The sequence below is a fragment of the Protomyctophum parallelum genome (assembly GCF_964188405.1).
Source record: "Protomyctophum parallelum genome assembly, chromosome: 14".
NCBI classification, from domain to species: Eukaryota; Metazoa; Chordata; class Actinopteri; order Myctophiformes; family Myctophidae; genus Protomyctophum; species Protomyctophum parallelum.
Window position 1 is genome coordinate 17,140,362 of NC_139709.1, and position 20,013 is coordinate 17,160,374.

Genomic DNA, 20,013 nt, shown 5'->3' on the forward strand with positions numbered 1-20,013 from the left:
CGCCGGGGGGGTATTAGCATATGAATAAACGATGAAAGGAGTGAAAACAAAGAGAAAAATAACAATGGGTCAAGGAATTTAAGAATGATTAAAGTGAGAGTGCATCAATTACATTAATGGTATACTCATTACAAAAAGAAACACAAGAATTCAGGTAACTAATTAGGTTTAGATTAAAATCAAATAAATTGAATTTAATTAAGGAATACACAAACAATCAAAAGTAACAAGATAATAAATAAATAAATAAATAAATAAATAAATAAATAAATAAGCAAAGTGCATCATAGTGGATATAAAATAAAGAAAACAAAACTACACAGACCACAAATTTTAGTTTTGTTTGGCCCTCCATGGACATTTCTCTCCACTGCTCAAGATCAATAAATGCAGATTACAACAAAGACAAACCATATAAATCATCCTCCAACTAACCATCTATCTGATTTCATCCTCCAACTAACCATTTATCTTTCCCCCCTCTTCTTCTTTGTCTTCCACCCCTGGGCGGGCACATACATACATACGTACTGTAATCTCCTCGTCTTCTTCAAGAGTCGTCCTCGGTCTTGATGATGTGGAACAGTGTGACGTTGAACAGCACCTGGTGGCCGTTGTTCCAGCCGTACAGGGCGCGGTCCCTGGCGTTGTAGTCCAGCATGGACATGTGGAAATACTGGTTGTGGAAGGGGATGTCCGTGTACTCGTAGCTGGACGTCTTGGTGGAGTAGGCGTAGTAGACCTTGGCGCCGGTCAGGTGAGAGTTGGTGATGTAGAGCGTGCCGCAGATCATGAAGGACTCGCCGGCGTTCCTCTTGGAGTACTCTGTGTTCCACGTCTCGAGGATCTGCAGCGTGTCTGGGTTGAGCCGGCTTAACACGATGTTGCCCGCGTTCTGGTTGGTGGCGTACACGGCCCACAGGCCCAACTCGTCCGCCATCAGGTCGATGTCGGAGAAGCCGCCCCAGGTGTACGGGTAGACGTTGTGGAAGCCGGCGGACTCCAGCGCCCGCTGCGTGACCACGCGGCCCGTCTCGAAGCTGTAGCGCACCACGATGTTGCTCTGCATCTTGTTGTAGTACAGCGAGCCGTTGTACACCACATGGTTGGTGCCGGCCCACTTGAACGGCAGGTTGTAGGTCCTGGACTCCACTCCCGCCACAAAGTCCGCAATGGACTTGAACTCTTTGACGATCCTGTTGTTGGTGTAGCTGTCCATATACCAAACCTGGATGTGCAGTAAAGTACAAATATAATACGTTGCATGTTAGATATGCTTTAGAGAGAGACAGACAGACAGACAGACAGACAGAATGGAGTAATTATGGAGTAAGAGACATTCATTTATATTTGTCATTTCACTCTGGAGACAGGAGGTCAGCACAGCATGTACACACAAATTGAAATGAGTATCTCAACTGACCCTATTGTTTTTGGCAGAGGCTTGTGGATCAGTCATCCAGGCTCCAAAGCGGGTCCCTGACGTCTTCACTGTCACCGGCCCAATGATCTTCATTAGCTTGCCACAGGCTATAGAACAAATCACACACTCTGGTCACACACACACTACACTACACGCTTTTGAACCCTTTTGAATGCTACAAGAATGGTCAACATTATGTCACGTTCAGAGTGACTGGCAGCCCAAATCACATTCCTTTGAATCACATTCCTAGGGCTTTGTTCACACTGCACCCAAATCTGATTTGTGAAAAATACCATATCTGTATCTAACCAACCGTTATGACCGTCAATGGCTTTGTACTTGCAGAGCAGCCAGTCTGCCCGTCTCTGTCATCTCTCATCTTGATGACTGTCACTGTTATTCGTAATTTCGCAAATAACCCGATTCATATTTGTCTCAAAATGTTTGAGCGCCTTCTAGGGTGGCTATCCTCGTCGAGTGAAATCAGACATCAGCAAAAACAAATCTGATTCAAATCTGGATAGGCCAAAAATGTGATTTGGGCTGCCAGTGTGAAAAAAACTGTAAATGGATGGGCTCATAATCCATAGCTTTAAACTGCTCTGTGGAAAGGATGCTTCAAACAGTATTTTGCTGGATGGTTTGTGTTGAACATCTGGTCAAATATCAAAGTCGAAATGCTGTTGGAGTAAAAATCAACAACTTGAGAAACACACTCTTGAATACAACTAATGCCTGCACCCCTCACCATCTGTCAGGACGGGGTGAAAATATATTAAAGTTTACGGTTCATATTATTTAAAAAAGTTAAAGGACCTATAACATAAAATTCAACTTTTCAATTTATTTTGTGTTTTTGGGGCTCCCATATGCGTTTTCTATCCCCACAAATAACACATTTCGAACTATCAGGCTTTCTCATCATATGGGTGCTTTAATGGAAATTGCTCTCAGGAACAGCTCAACTGATTTTGTCATTGTGATGTCATCAATGTCACCCTTTGTATAATTCCTCCTCTTCTTCAGTTTTCAGTTCCAAATTTGCATTTCCACTTTGTTTGCAATGTCCGCCATTGTTGATTTTCCGAGCTGGCATGGAATGGAAACAAGCCTGGTTTTATCTAGCATCAGTATTATAATGACTCAAATAATAGATAATCTGCATATCAGCACCCCCACCACCTCAGGACATTGTGATATTGCAGCTAAAACTGCTTTTAAAGTCCAGAAAGAAATGACAAGGCCTGGTTATATCAGAGTGGTGATTGAGGCTCAAACCATTAGAAAAAGGTTTGAGGGACATAGACAATATGATATTAAATATTAAAAACAGTTTTAAAATGCATGTTATTTCTGCTTTAAGGTGCACTGGACAATTCCACAAACATTTTAGGCGGACAAAATCACCTTTAAGACAAATCGCATCAACCTTTCCTCATACAGTATATTCATCCACAGCTGTTTTTAGCCAGGTTCTAAAATGAGGCCAGCCTTACACACACACTCGCACCACACACACACACATAATCTCATCTCATCTCGTCTACTGTATACTTACTCAGTTTGCTCATGCAGTTGCGAAGCCGGTTCTCCAAGTTGGAGACCCTCTGTTGGAGTTCCTCGTAGTCGTACGCTCCCATCTCCTCCTGGATGGCCAGCAATATGGCGGACAGGTTCTTGATCTCCTCCTTGAACTGGGCCACGAGCTTGGCATCGGCCTTGTACTGTTCAAGCACCGGGATGAGAGGCTGCAGTGCCTCCATCTTCCCTTGCAGCTCCTGGAGGTTGACCAAGAGGGACAGAGGTTCTCACTTTCTTTCCACTTTATGAAGAAAAACAGAAATGGAATTAACCCGCCCACTCTCCTTTAAACAGTCCAAAAGCCCAACCAGTAGCCTGTAGGGTCCATGCTATACACCCAACTGGACATGTGCTGAAATGGCTAATAGCTGGCTAAAAGTGATTAGTGTGGCTTTTTTCAGCCAACTTCATTGAAAAAAATGTTGTCCTATATTCGTGACAATACGGTATTACACTATTATTGTTATTACACTATTACACCATTACACTTATTACATTTATTACACTATTACACTTAATGCACTTATTGGATTGAGGGAACATATGACTGAGGGAACATAGGCTCTGTTTTGGAATGAGGGAACATAAGGCTGAGGGAACATAGGCTCTGTTTTGGAATGAGGGAACATAGGCTCTGTTTTGGAATGAGGGAACATAAGGCTGAGGGAACATAGGCTCTGTTTTGGAATGAGGGAACATAGGCTCTGTTTTGGAATGAGGGAACATAGGACTGAGGGAACATATGCTCTGTTTTGGAATGAGGGAACATAGGGCTGAGGGAACATAGGCTCTGTTTTGGAATGAGGGAACATAGGGCTGAGGGAACATATAGGCTCTGTTTTGGAATGAGGGAACATAGGGCTGAGGGAACATAGGCTCTGTTTTGGAATGAGGGAACATAGGGCTGAAGGAACATAGGCTCTGTTTTGGAATGAGGGAACATAGGGCTGAGGGAACATAGGCTCTGTTTTGGAATGAGGGAACATAGGGCTGAGTGAACATAGGGCTGAGGGAACATATAGGGCTGAGGGAACATAGGGCTGAGGGAACATAGGGCTGAGGGAACATATAGGGCTGAGGGAACATAGGGCTGAGGGAACATAGGGCTGAGGGAACATATAGGGCTGAGGGAACATAGGGCTGAGGGAACATATAGGGCTGAGGGAACATAGGCATGACCATGATGATCCCGCTGAGGGACACTGTTCAAGGAAAAGCTGTTGAATCACCCAAACCAGTAAAGGTTCATCCTGGATTTTTTTTCTTCACAGTTATATACAGTAAGACATTAATGAAATAATACAGTATAACACAATGTAACACACCCATATAGAACATACCAGAAGATAATATATTACATATAAATGTCATATGACCACCATATGCAAAATAGTGTGGTAGTAAAATAATTGTATAGTCATATACTATAGCAGGGAAGTGACAGCATATCCGGAATCAAGTTTTGAAACAAAACAAACAAGACAGACACACAATGACAAAACAAGACAACACAACGGCATGGGCACCCTTCAGAGCAGAACATATAATGGACATAGCAGAGCACCCACACATAGTTCCTCATAATAAACAACCCCTATCCTGGAATTTGGATGATTCATTTAAATATCTTGTGTGAATAGTTGTTATTTTGGTGCGTGGGTGGTGCTAGAGGTCATGCATGGGGTTAAGGTTAGATAGTTAAGGGAGCATAAATACCTTCAGCAGGTTTTATGGCTCTCTGCCCATTAGATTTTGAGATAATGTGTGAACAAGTGGAACGTTTGGCCTAAAGGGTAGCACAGAGGAAAGGCATGCAGGTCAGTGCTTTAATAATATTCATGGCAATCTGCTCATTAGAATCTGATATATTGTTCGCGCAAATGGAAATTTGGACCTAAGGTGTGATCCAAATCAGCCATGGTGTGGGGTCTGTACACAGAAAAACACCATGCCTATCCAGCTACAGGTAGTCGTAAGGTTTTAGAAGAACGGACAGGCAAACATTCCGTCGACAAACAGAGCGACCGCTGAGAGAACCCTGCTAGAAAAGCTAAAAATCACACCTGTGTGAAGTGAGGGGCGCTCTTATCTTTTTATTTTTACCCTGGTATATTCATACCCAACCGATTCAATCCCATTGCACCGATCACAGTACCTTTTACTCACCCAAGATATCCTCAATAGCCAATAAGGGCTCATTATTTTTACGACTCAAACTTAATACATAGTTAATTGTTTTACGTGTAACCTCTATTAATCTAACTCTAATATATTAAAGTCTAACTCTTTTAAGCCTTTTTCTGAGCAAGACAGTGAACCACAAATCTCTCCAATGACAAAACAAGTCTGGTAGAACTGGGTAGCTAGCATCCAATTGTGAGTTTGTGCATGTGTGCGTGCGTGTCTGCAACTACTTCCCCAGGCTGTGGCATAGTCGATAAGAAGGAAAGTGAACTAATAACGTAAGTATTCATCCGCGGGTAATGAAATAAGTCAGCTTCAGCTACAAAACGCAAGTTTCGGAGAGACTGTGGTACTTGGCTGTTGCCGCTGCAAACCGGCATTGACCTAATTTCGCAAGTACCATCAGACAGCCTTATCACACACTGTTCAGTCCCATTTCTAACTAGTCAGTGCTTTTATTCCACAGCTCTTTGGGTAAACCATTCTTTTGCACACCTAATGTTCAGATATGGGACAGGTATGTGTTGGCAAAGCAGAAGAAACCTGCACACCGTCTGCACTTGCTCATTAAAAAGGCACTCAAAGAGCTTCCTCCGGCATCAGATGAAGAAGGTCCTTGACTGAAACGTTGCCTTTTTAATAATAAAAATATGTTTTTATTGAGTGAGTGAAGGCCGCGTGCAGGTTCTTCAACTGAAAGGGTCGGACACACTCCGCTACGCGCTTCCGACCCTTTCAGTATTTGTATTATTTTACTGTATTTAAGTACAATTTTGAGGCATTTGTACTTTACTTGAGTGCTTCCAATTTCCAATACTTTTACTTCTACTGCACTACTTTTACTCCACAACATATTTGAAAACTTTAGTTACTAGTTACTTTGTAGATTTGGATTATTATTACAAAACATACATGTATACATTAACCACTTCAGCCCTATATTTCGGCCATTTGAAAATAATCTATAAGCCCACAAGAGCTTGTAGATCTGTTATTTTCTTTACTTTTACTTATACTTACATTATAAGGGAACAGTATTTTGACATTGCATACTTTTGATACTATTGCTACTTTTACTTAAGTAACTTTTAGCACTTTTTCCACCACTGTACAGTACCTGAAAGCTCTTGTTGACGACCGTCTTCCTGTCCGACTCGATTTGTCTGAACTTGGACCTCAGCCCTTTGATTTGGTTCTCCATCCTCATGATGTACTGGAAGTCCCTCTGCGTCCGCAGATTCAGCACCTCGATCGACTGCGACATGTTCTGTACCTTTTGAGGAGGAACGGGAATGAAAACAGTATGGCATTGATTTTTCCAGCCCGCCACAGTGATTAAGAGCCAAGAGGCCCCTTTATGTTTGGCCTTCCAGCGGTTAGCTGAGCTCCGACTTCCACAAGAACTAATCAACTCTCTTTGACCTCCGTTGCCACGTCTCAGTTGCCCATTTGTACAATTGAATTGAGGTGAAATGGGTGTCAAGCAGCTGTAATGACTATGCAAGGGTCAGAGCTATTATGGCTTGGTATCATTCATTACGTTTTCATTTTTTTGTTTCTTCAATTTTTTTGTTCAGTTCAGTTTGAGCCTTAAGTCTTGCCTTTGGTTTAGCAAGATTCAAAAGTATGGTACAGTTCTAAGTAAGTAGCGCATTTCAGTCTTGAGTATATCCTTCCGTCTGTCCGTCCGTCCGTCCGACTGACTGACTGACTGACTGACTGACTGAGCACATATTATCAACCAGCAAAGTGGCACATGCACATTGTGTTGTGCAAGCTTTTTCAGGGGCCTGGCTCTGTCTGAGGGATGCTGAAATGGCCTCACTCAAGTCCTGGGGCAGCTTAGTACATTAGTGTGAAAGGCCTATGCGAATGACAGAAAACGGCCCTTGGCATGCAACATGGTCAGGGCAAAGTTTAGTCAATGGTCATTTCAATATGGGACAGCAGAACCCAGAGTTATTTATAATATTACAATATGGGACAGCAGAACCCAGAGTTATTTATAATATTACAATATGGGACAGCAGAACCCAGAGTTATTTATAATATTACAATGCATGGCTGCTGAAAAGAAAAGGACAACAAAACACTTTTGATTCCATTTTGAGTTTGCATTTTGAAATTGAAAACCTAGTCATGCATTGTAATTCATTTCAAAACATTTTTGTACTAGACTGCATCTAGACCTGCATGCTAACTATTATAATTGTTTTGACTATAACCATTGGTACTAGTAGCTAAGGTTGTCCAAGGTAATCTAATCTTGGGTGAATAGGGTTGCAGACATGAATATAATACACATCCACTGCTGGTTGTTTGTCCTGTGATCAGCACCCTGAGGCGGTTATGGCACTGAACTTCACGTGGTGAATAGATGATTCACCATTGGCTGCAGCCACTGTGAAACCCGTTCAAAGCTCATAATGTATTTCAGAAATGCTATTTCTGAAGGGCTGCCTGAAAAAGAAGACTGTTCTTATCTTAAAGCTGCACTCCATAACCAGCTACCTCACACCAGTGTCAAAATGCTATTGCATGCTTTGGGGAAGTATGCTGTTTCCATTTGAGTTTCATGCAATAGCTCGTGTCAACCAGTAGTGGTCCTACGCGACCAATATCTACATTTTTCAAGAGAAGAGCAGGGAGACCAACTACAACTAATAGTGCAGTTGAGTTAGTTGAACTCAACTAACTGAACTCTCCCTAACTAACTCAGAGTACATATACTCTGTCTCAACCTTTCTGCAGCCCACCCATCTGACCACTTGAAAATGTCGAAAGTATTCGCTGCATGCATTTTCAGATCATGTTTATTTTAATAACCGATTATTGATCAATGAAAATATAACATATAAATATACTTAAGGTTCATAAGTATTGGTATCAGAAAGACCCCATGGAATAGTTTCTAAATAATTTTAATGTAATATTATCATTCATATCTTAATGTTTTGCCAATTGTTTGGGGGTCCACTTGCAATCGTCCCACAAGTGGCCTCTGGCCCACAGGTTGAGAATCACTGCTCTACGATATAGATGAGTTCAATTTGTGTTTTATAAAACTAAAGGCTTATGGGTTGCAGTTTTTACTTGATAAAATTATGTTTACTGTAACCTAGATCGTAATAGCAGTGAATGCTCTGCTGCAAAAAATACATGCTCTGTGCTCAACAAGCGATGTGTGGGTTTGAGTCCAACACAAAGAACTATTCATCTGAAGTGATCCATGTAATGTGAGCATTAGAAAATGGGGTTATGGACCTTGCCAGCACACTTCCTCTGAGGATTATAAGAAACTGAGAGGCATAAATAGAGGAATCTGTGTGATTTGAGTTTATATGCGTGTGTCCATGAACTATTTCTTCTACAGTATGTGCATATGCGTTCATCCAAGTGTCTATGTTTACTTTGCCTTATACTTGCAGTGCACACAGCCAGATGTATACTCAGTTGCACATCAGTGTGTAGCACTATGTGGGTGGGTGCATGGGTTTGCATGCAAGTCACTTAGGTATCCTCTGTGTTTAAGTGTCTAAACTTCACACGCACGCACGCACGCACGCACGCACGCACTCACGCACACACCTTCTCCAGGAGCTGGCGTAGCTGTCTGCCCTTGGCGTCTCTGGAGCAGAGGTTCTGTTCAGGCGCCACCACCGTGCAGACACAGCGACCATCAGCATCCTGAGCCGAGCTGTACACCTGCCACCCCTCCTTTGGTCTGATGGTCTGTACGTACGCACGCACGCACGCACGCACGCATGCACACACACACACACACACACACACACACACACACACACACACACACACACACACACACACAGGGGTTGTACTTAATTCACTGTCGATAATATCACTACAATAATATCCTGGCACACGCCTGTTAATGTTTGTTTTCTTCTCAAGGGACCCCCCTCCTCAACATGCACAAAAGCACAGACACCAACCAATCTCACTGAGTAGTTAAAAAAAAAGTCTAAGAGCTTAGGAAGAACAAAGTGCTTTTCTGTAAGATATTCCTCAGCTCAGAGCATAATGGTCTCCTGTGGCTTTACCCCAACAATAAAACACTGTTTTGGCCTTGGTAATTAATTTGAATGCTGGGGTTCCTCTTCGTGCTCCTCCCTCCCTCCCTCCCCGCTTGGCCTTGTGGTGCCGCACCAAAGAGTCTAGCGAGCATGGTCCCACTGTGAGCAACAAACTAATCTGATTTGTGTGAGCTTCTGTCTCCATTTTTCATTAGATTCAATATGCTCTCTCCACAGTGTAAAGCATGAAGACCATTACATTATGCCTCATGAAACAAAGCAACCCATCACAGTGGCATCTAGGGAGTGTACTCTGTTTTGTTTATACTATTCATGGGAGTTTTTCAAGTCAAAAAACGTCTTGTCATCTTTATTTTTTATGGAAATGTCTCTAATAGCACCAGTAGCCTTTGTAAAGTCATGCCAATTACAGTCAGAGTGGAAAATAAATGCCAGTCACCAGTCAATGCAGTTTATACTCTTAACTGTGTGATTTAGCATAATCTACCCGAGATTGGCTGATAACAACAGCAACTATTGTTAGCACTTTGTTATCTCTTCCTAAGTAAATCTATTAGCCGTGTTGTAAACGGTGTGAATGCGGATATTTTATTCATCCGCCACTGCACCCACATGGATAGAAAAGTCAGCTTATACGGTCCTCTTTGGAGAGAGTGAAGGCTGATACTTTCCCTGTTCCATTCATCCTTGTGCTGTCTGCTGCTAAAGAGGCTTTGGAATGCCAGATGAAAAGATCAGGTCCCATCTGAGGAAACCCAGATGTCATGCCAGGAAGTAAGCTCAGCTTTTGACTCACATCTTCTCACCTAGGCAATCTTTTTTTGTATTATTATCCTAGAGAGCATCACAATTACAGCCCTTTAAAACCTCCAGTCTGAAGCATTGTCATGGAATTCTGTCTCAAACCGGATTTACTGGGTGCTTCATCGCATCGAAAATAGCCAATCTACCAGCTCACAATGTGTTGGTCTGTGGATGAGATTTGTGAGCTTTAATGTAGATCTTCTATTTAAGGGCGACACTGCTGTACCACAGAGCATAATTTAGGCATCAGAACAAAATAGATATAGTTTTCTTTCTTTTGGTTTGACAGGTCATGACTTATTTTAGCTTTTTTTGGCGATTCAGCACTTTTGCCTTTTTGATTTATTTTCATTATGGTAGCCTAACTTTTGTTACATTGTGTTTTATTGTTTCTATAGTTTCTTTATGCTAATGCTCTGAATGCATACAAAACACTAGATTCAGCTGTATTTTTTACTCGTTTATATGATGTTTTCAATCAATCAATCAATCAATCAAACAAACTGTTAAAACACTGCAAGTGAAATAGTGAAACAAATGACGCAGACATATCCTGAAATAATCGTAATGTGTGAGAGTGGCAGCAGGGAAGTTCCTTGTGAAGCCCATTCATATAATAAATCGTATATGAATGGCTGCATAGGTCCCTCGGCACCACTACAGTACTGATGACATCTGCTTGTCATGGCATGGAAGCAATCACACACCTACGCACGCACGGACGCACGCGCGCACACACACACACACACACACACACACACACACACACACACACACACACACACACACACACACACACACACACACACACACACACACACACACACACATGCAGTCTCTCACACAGTCTCTCTCTCTCTCACACACACACACACACACACACACACACACACACACACACAGTCACACACACACTGCTCTTTTCTTCATGTGCTTTGAAAAACTCAGCAGCCCAGCGCTTCCTATAATTTGACGGAATGAAATAGCTCTCTTCTGTCTCTGGAGTGGCACACATCCTGTCCTCCTCTAACTCTCACTCTCCTCAATTCACGCGTTTCATCACTCATTCAGACACTCATCTGTCACTCAACCTCAACCAGCTGCATGAGATGCTCTCAAACGGAAAAAAGAGACCCCAAATGCCTGAGATTTACGCCCCGTCGTATGACGCTGACGGTGTATCGCAGGCGTTGCAGCGAATATAGGCTGCAACGCATTGTGAATTTGTGTGAGCTTTCATTTCTTTAGTTGATCGGCTAAATTCGGCGCGCGATACCAACGAAGAATAAATCTGTCTTTATATAGTGGAACGCTTCTCCAAGTTCATTTCGTGCAGACAGCTGAGCTGCGGCTCTCTCTCTGTTGTTTCAGACAACAAGTAGAGTTTAGACTATTACTCAAGATGGTAGGCTCCTAATATTATGCTGCATATGCATGCATGATGTCCTGTGAAGAAGCAGGAACTATACCTATTTCAATTCTGCAAAACATTTTCAATAATCGCAAGGCAAAACCCCTCAGTTAGGGCAGGGCACTCCTGCATCTCAATGAGACACTGGCAAATAAAGCCGGGATGCACTGGCCTATAGTTGCCCAAATTAGCCATGTGAAAGCGAGAAAAGTAACTGGCACAGACAGAGCAGCAGCACATGCCTGATAGGCTACATTTATTCAGTCAATACTGGATGCACAACAGCTTAATTGCATGTTTTGAGTTTCCACTTCCAGAGTATTATTATGGGAAACCATTTCCATTATCCATACCACCGCCAAAAGGTCTCTATAATGACATTTAAAAAAGTGAATTATTATTTCCTTTGGTTGCCATCCAAGATCAATATCTGTGCTGTCGGATGATGTATTCAAATAGATGAGAGGAAAGTAATCCCTATTATATAGGTTATGAGTATAGCCAATATATTTGCACATAACTGTGTTGGACAAATATATTTTGACTTTCTGTAACCATTATTATTATTAGTTTTTTAAACGGACTTAAGGTATAGGCTATAATGCTCTAGATAAACGGTAAACCTCAAATTAACCTTAAAGGGGGGATGTCACGGCCCTCGGGAGCTAATAATGCTATTAAAATTAGCGTCTTGGATTATGACATCAGGTCGGGATCGCACAATTTGACCAATGAAATTGATCTTGTATCTGGGCTAAGGGCAGAGCGCCTCTGGGCTCTGCGAGTTAGCAGTCCTGGTGGCTATCAACTCATGCTAGTGGTTTTGGTGTCAGACTTAGCTTCATAATGGTTCATAATGGTTGAAAAAAAAAAAAAAAAAAAGTCGAAAATATTCGTTACAATGACATTGAGTTGACGTGTAAGTTTCAGGGTATACTATTACATAGTCGCAATTCCGCGTGACGCGTTCCATGCCCCCGGGCCCATCCGCTCTGTAACGCCGCTAACATACCGTCAACCACGGCCAGATTCAGCGGGCCATCCAGTCCTCTGTACCCGACGTCATGGTGCTTCTACCCGGGGCACTGCATGCAGCCTAGCCGGCTCAAGTAACCTGTTACCTGACCGCTCTCTCTCTCTCTCTCTCTCTCACACACACACTGACACACACACACACACACACACACACACACACACACACACACACACACACACACACACACACACACACACACACACACACACAGTCACACGCACACACACACACACACACACACACACACACACACACACACACACACACACACACACACACACACACACACACCGATATGGGGGGGCGGGACCTCTCTCTCTCTCTCTCTCTCTCTCTCTCACACACACACACACACACACACACACACACACTCACACACACACTCTTCGCGGCTATACGTGCATGGATCTTATGGATCTTTTACAAAACGCACATTTCTTTGTGCGTTTGGGCCTTTCAGCCACACGCAAACGGCGTTTTTGGCCACTCAAACGGAGGTTTTGGAAACGGATAAATAAGTGGAGATTTTCGAAAATATTTGTTTCAGTGGAGCTGTGTAGTCATGCGAAACGGAGCTTTTGAGAAACGATGATGTCACCGCTTATTAGCGCATATCATTTTTACTATAATTAGGTGAGAAATGCAGTTTGTGCCTGCATGGAAACTACACAGATATCTATCCGATTGTTCATGTTTATATATCACTGTTAACAACTTTAAAACTTATCATATATTGCATCAACTGCAGCGAGCAAATTGGCTCTGCTCTGCTGCATCCAATAATAAATATATCAACTAGTCCAGTGCGGACTGGTCATTTCATTTGTATTGGTGCCGAGTGCAAAGCACAAGTTGCACAACCGATTGTTTTAATTCAAAGTGGTATATATATTCTGTGAAATGTGTATCGTCATTCCGTGTATACAAGCTCCAAGTGTTGTGTCCACAACTCACATGCAGCGCGTTGTGAGCTTGCAGATCGTCGGTGCCCCACTCGCCATGAATCCAAGCAGAGGTCCTCACAAGTAGGCCTATAGGTAAAACACTGCCAGTCTGCAGCACAATGGCCCGTTGTGCAAAGATGTTGAGATTTTACTTGTGCGATATTCAGATAGTCTACAACCGATTGTTATAATTCAAAGTGTTATATATTCCGTGAAGTTTATATTTTCATTTGGTGTACAAGTCATGTTTTTAATATGCCTTTATCAAATGATAGAGAGATAAGCCATGCAGCCCATTGACTGCATGTCACTCTGCCTATATAGCCTACATGCTGACAATGTGCGCACGTTGTATTAGCCTACATTATAACGTGACATTTATTATACAGCTCGAAAATATAGCCTCTCTACAAGCTCACAACTGGTTGTGGACACTTCTATAGGTCTGACTCTGCTATTAATTTCTGTACCAAGTCGCCAGAGCAATGGTAAAGTGTCTATCATTTTTTAATTATATGGAGAGAAAAGTCGAGAGTCGGGATCTGGAGATTGCTGACAGACAATGAAAGAAACATATACTTCCACTCACAATTTAGGTGGCTTTAGGTGGTACTTATTCCTTCATTAAAAAATATGATTGGCACCTCATAAGTGTAAATATAAAATCCAATATAATATAGCCTACAATTGAAACCTGCTACTGCAGTGATTTTATCCTGTGTTCAATGCGTTGCTGCGTTTGTGTGTGGACATATATCTCTGTCGTATGGCCAGGGATTTTTTCCAAAACGGAGGACGAAAATATCCGTTTTGCAAAAGATCCATGCACGTATAGCCTGGGCCTCAGAAGGCATGTGATGTCTTCGTCTAATGAAACGATCATCTCATTAATCATTGACATAGCGTTATTTAGGCTATAATGATCAACTTGTATGGGTGATCATTTTATGTATATCAAATATTATATTAACTCAAGGTAATTAATGCTACAGCTCTGAATATAAATGTCGGAACTGGTATAAAATGGAGAATAAGTCTGTTGCAGTGTTGCGCGCTGAAAACCAGAACAGGTACGCTCGCCCCTTTTCCAACTCACCCCCACGAAAAGTGAAGAGCGGTCGCCCCGGGATTTCGAAAAGTGAAGGCTGCTTGCCCCAAAGCCATGAATAGCTCGCTCCCAAAGTGTGGTTATCTCGCCCCACAGCGTGGATATCTCGCCCCAAAGCACGAATATCTCGCCCCATGTTTATTTCATGTTTATTTCACCTTATTTCTCATATTAGAACCTTTAGAATCAATGTTGTTTGTCAAAGGAGAACATTTAGAACCAGTTTGTTGTTGTTGGTCAAATGAAAATGATGCATGGTACCCAGGGGGCAAACCACCCTTTTTTTAGGAAACCTGCATTTGCCATGACCTCAAAGGTTGTCCACCAGAAATAATATCTCATAGGATCACAACCTATATGGACAACCCGGTCAATTTCTTTTGCTGGAAATCAGAAAATATAGGTTTGGCAGTAACTTCTGAACCAGATGAGCTAGAAATGCAAACTTGGTGTCTATTTCATGGTTTCTGACCATGAGAGACTCAATGGAATACCTATTTTTTATTATTGGGTGTGTCTGGACCCTTATTGTGCATATTTACAAGATGGTGCCTACCCGAAACGTGAAACGTGAAAAAGAAAAGAGACATTGTCTCTTTTCTTTTGCAGCCATATTGACAATATGCAAGCTCAAGGATATATGTCCCTTCTGGGCCATACATTAGCCAATGGATTAATATTGCTTGTGTTTGCCAAAACAGTCAACACTCATGGTAGAAATCATGGTAAAGCACAATTTCGATATTATTAATTTTGACAATTTAGATATTATTTCTGGTGGACAACCTTTGAGGTCATGGCAAATGCAGGTTTCCTAAAAAAAGGGTGGTTTGCCCCCTGGGTACCATGCATCATTTTCATTTGACCACCAACAACAAACTGGTTCTAAATGTTCTCCTTTGACAAACAACATTGATTCTAAAGGTTCTAATATGAGAAATAAGGTAAAATAAACATGAAATAAACATGGGGCGAGATATTCGTGCTTTGGGGCGAGATATCCACGCTGTGGGGCGAGATAACCACACTTTGGGAGCGAGCTATTCATGGCTTTGGGGCAAGCCTTCACTTTTCGAAATCCCAGGGCGACCGCTCTTCACTTTTCGTGGGGGTGAGTTGGAAAAGGGGCGAGCGTACCTGTTCTGGTTTTCAGTGCGCAACACTGCAACAGACGTATTCTCCATTTTACACCAGTTCCGACATTTATATTCAGAGCTGTAGCATTAATTACCTTGAGTTAATATAATATTTGATATACATAAAATGATCACCCATACAAGTTGATCAGTATAGCCTAAACAACGCTATGTCAATGATTAATGAGATGATCGTTTCATTAGACAAGACATCACATGCCTTCTGAGGCCCAGGCTATACGTGCATGGATCTTTTGCAAAACGGATATTTTCGTCCTCCGTTTTAGAAAAAATCCCTGGCCATACGACAGAGATATCTCGATATATGTCCACACACAAACGCAGCAACGCATTGAACACAGGATAAAATCACTGCAGTAGCAGGTTTCAATTGTAGGCTATATTATATTGGATTTTATATTTACACTTATGAGGTGCCAATCATATTTTTTAATGAAGGAATAAGTACCACCTAAAGCCACCTAAATTGTGAGTGGAAGTATATGTTTCTTTCATTGTCTGTCAGCAATCTCCAGATCCTGACTCTCGACTTTTCTCTCCATATAATTAAAAAATGATAGACACTTTACCATTGCTCTGGCGACTTGGTACAGAAATTAATAGCAGAGTCAGACCTATAGAAGTGTCCACAACCAGTTGTGAGCTTGCAGAGAGGCTATATTTTCGAGCTGTATAATAAATGTCACGTTATAATGTAGGCTAATACAACGTGCGCACATTGTCAGCATGTAGGCAGAGTGACATGCAGTCAATGGGCTGCATGGCTTATCTCTCTATCATTTGATAAAGGCATATTAAAAACATGACTTGTACACCAAATGAAAATATAAACTTCACGGAATATATAACACTTTGAATTATAACAATCGGTTGTAGACTATCTGAATATCGCACAAGTAAAATCTCAACACTTTGCACAACGGGCCATTGTGCTGCAGACTGGCAGTGTTTTACCTATACTTGTGAAGACCTCTGCTTGGATTCATGGCGAGTGGGGCACCGACGATCTGCAAGCTCAACGCGCTGCATGTGAGTTGTGGACACAACACTTGGAGCTTGTATACACGGAATGACGATACACATTTCACAGAATATATACCACTTTGAATTAAAACAATCGGTTGTGCAACTTGTGCTTTGCACTCGGCACCAATACAAATGAAATGACCAGTCCGCACTGGACTAGTTGATATATTTATTATTGGATGCAGCAGAGCAGAGCCTTTGCTCGCTGCAGTTGATGCAACATATGATAAGTTGTTAACAGTGATATATACTGATACTGTGATATACCGATATATGTTGTCGCGCTGTGATGCGTTTTATTATTAGTATTAGAGAGAGAGAGAGAGAGAGAGAGAGAGAGAGAGAGAGAGAGAGAGAGAGATACGGAGGGAGAGACTGGCGGTGCGTAAGGCAGTCCATATGCGCGCTGAAGGCTGATGCAAGACGCAGTGTGTGAGACGTGAGTGTGTGTGTGTGTGTGTGTGTGTGTGTGTGTGTGTGTTGTCGCTGCTCCCTGGTGATCGCTGATCAGATAGGCTATACAACACTATACAGCAACTGGCCTAATCATTAGAGAGACAGAGTGTGTGTGTCAGTGTGTGTGTGTGTGTGTGTGAGTGAGAGAGAGAGAGAGAGAGTCGAGAGAGGGAGAGAGAGCTCAGGTTAGCCCGGCGCTGTAGCGCTAGACAGGCAGTGGTACTGGTAGTGGTAACCTCATGTGAAGCTCCAGGGCTCCAGCACGGAGCCCTGTTCAGCACTTAGCCGTGTTTGAGGCCATGTCAGCGGGGGGAGACGGGGGGAGACGGGGAGAGCATGGAACTCGTCACGCGAAAAAAAGAAAACGCAACAGTTTACCGTAAAACTTACACGTCAACTCAATGTCATTGTAACGAAGATTTCCGACCGATTTTTTTTTTTTTTTATGATAATTTCACCTAGTATGACGCAGAAAGTTACCTCAAAACAGGTAGCCTTTAGTGCGCTAGCCACTCAGCTTGACTATATGCTAGGTCACGTCAGAGCCTGAGATATAGTCACGTGTCGTTTAAAATCGTTTTCATTCAGACCACGTGATGTTCCTTATCAGCAACGTTAATCTCGGGCCGTGACATCCCCCCTTTAAACACGTTCCCGCCGTGCATAGATAGATACACCATGTTGATCTTTAAGTATTTCACCATACAGAATAGCCTATAAATTGCTTCGCTTGTCGCGTATATAGCTATACCTTCTCAAGCACCTGTGCATACATGGGACGAATTAGGACGAGAGAGATGGTAAAACAAAACCCGGAGAAACTCACCGCTGACGGACAGTATCCGAACAGGAGGAGAAACATCAGCGGGTTCAGCACCACGGACAGCGCCCGCATTCTGTTTTTTTTTCTTCTTTTCCCCCCCCCAACTATTAAACTGCCCTTTCCACCCCTTTTCACGGCCAAATATCTGGCACAAGTTGCCGCCCGCGTGTCTCCGCTAAACGTCGGTGAAATGTGTAACACACTGACGACACCGCAACGGAGGGTAGATCCACACTCATCATTAGAGGCTACATGTGGGCAGCGGTGAGGGAACACACCGCTGGTGGTAGAGCCTGCCTGCCTGCCCTTAGTGAGCCGAGGAGAGGAGGAGGAGGAGGAGGAGGAGGAGGAGGAGGAGGAGGAGGAGGGAAAAGTTTTGTGGAGATTCTACTGCTGCGCTGCTCTGCTCGGGGGAGAACCTCTTCACGGATGTGACATCATCCGGCGGCTTTCAATTAAGCCGCCGCCTCGATCTTGTCAAATGAAGGAACCACGGCACGGACTGACTGCATGCGGCGCATGGGAATTGTGAGTGATTGGGAAGGTTAGCCTATACTGAAAAAAAAAAGTAGGGAGGGAAACTTCCAGACAGAAAGTCCCAACCTATGGATTGGCATTCATAATATATAAGGGCTGCAGTGTTGGGGGCGGGGGGGGGGGGGGGGGGGGGGGTACAGCAGTGGCTCTAAAACCTGGTTCTCACCCTCCCCCGAACAGATTTGTGTTAAAAAATGAACCCCATTACCACTTATTTGAGAACCACTGGTTAGAAGCATTCAAGGTGCTATACAATTTGATATTAAGCCATACCATTTGATCATCATCTGGGAGAATATAGTAGGGGAGCTTTTTTGATATTATTTTCCTTTCCTTCTTTCCAAAACTCTTGAACCATCTTTCTCTCCATCTTTCACGTCACTTGTTCATGACTTCATGCTGTTTATTCACAAGTATCACAAGAGCTTATGGCTAGAAAAAATAAAAGTAACACGGAGTACAAGGTGACCCAAAAGCAACGATAAATTAGGCTTGAAGAGAGCCACAATTCATAATGCTATAGCATCAGCACGGGGAAGATGTCCCCAGCACAAATACAGTATGTTGGGGAGCACTTATCTCAAGTACTTACAGTGTATGACCTGGGATGCCCTCAAGGCCCACTACTGCATTAACAGGCAGCAGGAGACAGTGGGGTGGTGTGCGTGGGGTGGAGGGCATGATGGCAGGCAGCGTTGTTGGAACGTTTCCCACAGGAGCAGTTTGAACAAGGACTTCTCTGTAGTAGTGCATTTGACAGGAGCACGGAGAGAAACGGACAGAGAGAGAAAGAGCTTCTTGGCATATTTCAACAATAAGTTTTTTTGTCAGCCCCATGACCTGCATCTCTGATGAGCTCCTCTCCATTCTCCAACATGGGTAGAAATGTTAAATGGTGCATTTATATAGCGCCTTTATCCAAAGTGCTGTATACATAGATTGTGCACTACGTTCACCCGTTCACACACACATTCATACACCGATGGCGGAGGAAACCTGCATGCAAGGCACCAACCTGCTCGTTGGGAGCAGTTAGGGCTTCAGCCTCTTGCTCAAGGCAACATCCTGTTCCCAAGAGGCCGCTCTACCCCTGAGCACCTGCCGCCCCAATTTAAGTAAAACTTTCAGGTATTTTTACTTTCTTCAGTACTTCAATACTTTTCAATACTATAGCCCACTACATCTAAGAGGAAAATATAGTACGTTTTACTCCACTACAAGTATTTGAAAACTGGTTACTAGTTACTTATATTATACTTATATATACTATATATTTATATTTCGGCCATTAGAAAATCAGATCTACAAGCTCACAGTGCTTTGCTATTTTTAATAAATTTTGAACTTATTTAATGGGACATTCTGCACAATGAGTACTTTTACTTTTGGTACTTTTTGAATACGGGACTTCCATTTTCGTCACCGCTAAACCCCAGCATATCCTAAACTTCTTTGCCTTTTTTTT

The 20,013-nt window shown here is 42.7% G+C and overlaps 1 protein-coding gene across 1 annotated transcript; it reads right to left on the reverse strand.

Annotated features, from left to right (window-relative positions):
* Positions 1 to 285: 285 nt before the first annotated feature.
* Positions 286 to 18,153, reverse strand: LOC310870453 (noelin-3-like). Its single transcript, XM_083781682.1, has 6 exons — positions 18,015 to 18,153; positions 8,780 to 8,923; positions 6,309 to 6,464; positions 2,985 to 3,204; positions 1,424 to 1,530; positions 286 to 1,228 (listed from the first exon to the last, which is right to left on the reverse strand). The coding sequence occupies exons 1-6, from the start codon at positions 18,081 to 18,083 to the stop codon at positions 551 to 553; spliced, it is 1,374 nt and encodes a 457-aa protein (XP_083637808.1). The 5' UTR covers positions 18,084 to 18,153; the 3' UTR covers positions 286 to 550.
* Positions 18,154 to 20,013: the final 1,860 nt, after the last annotated feature.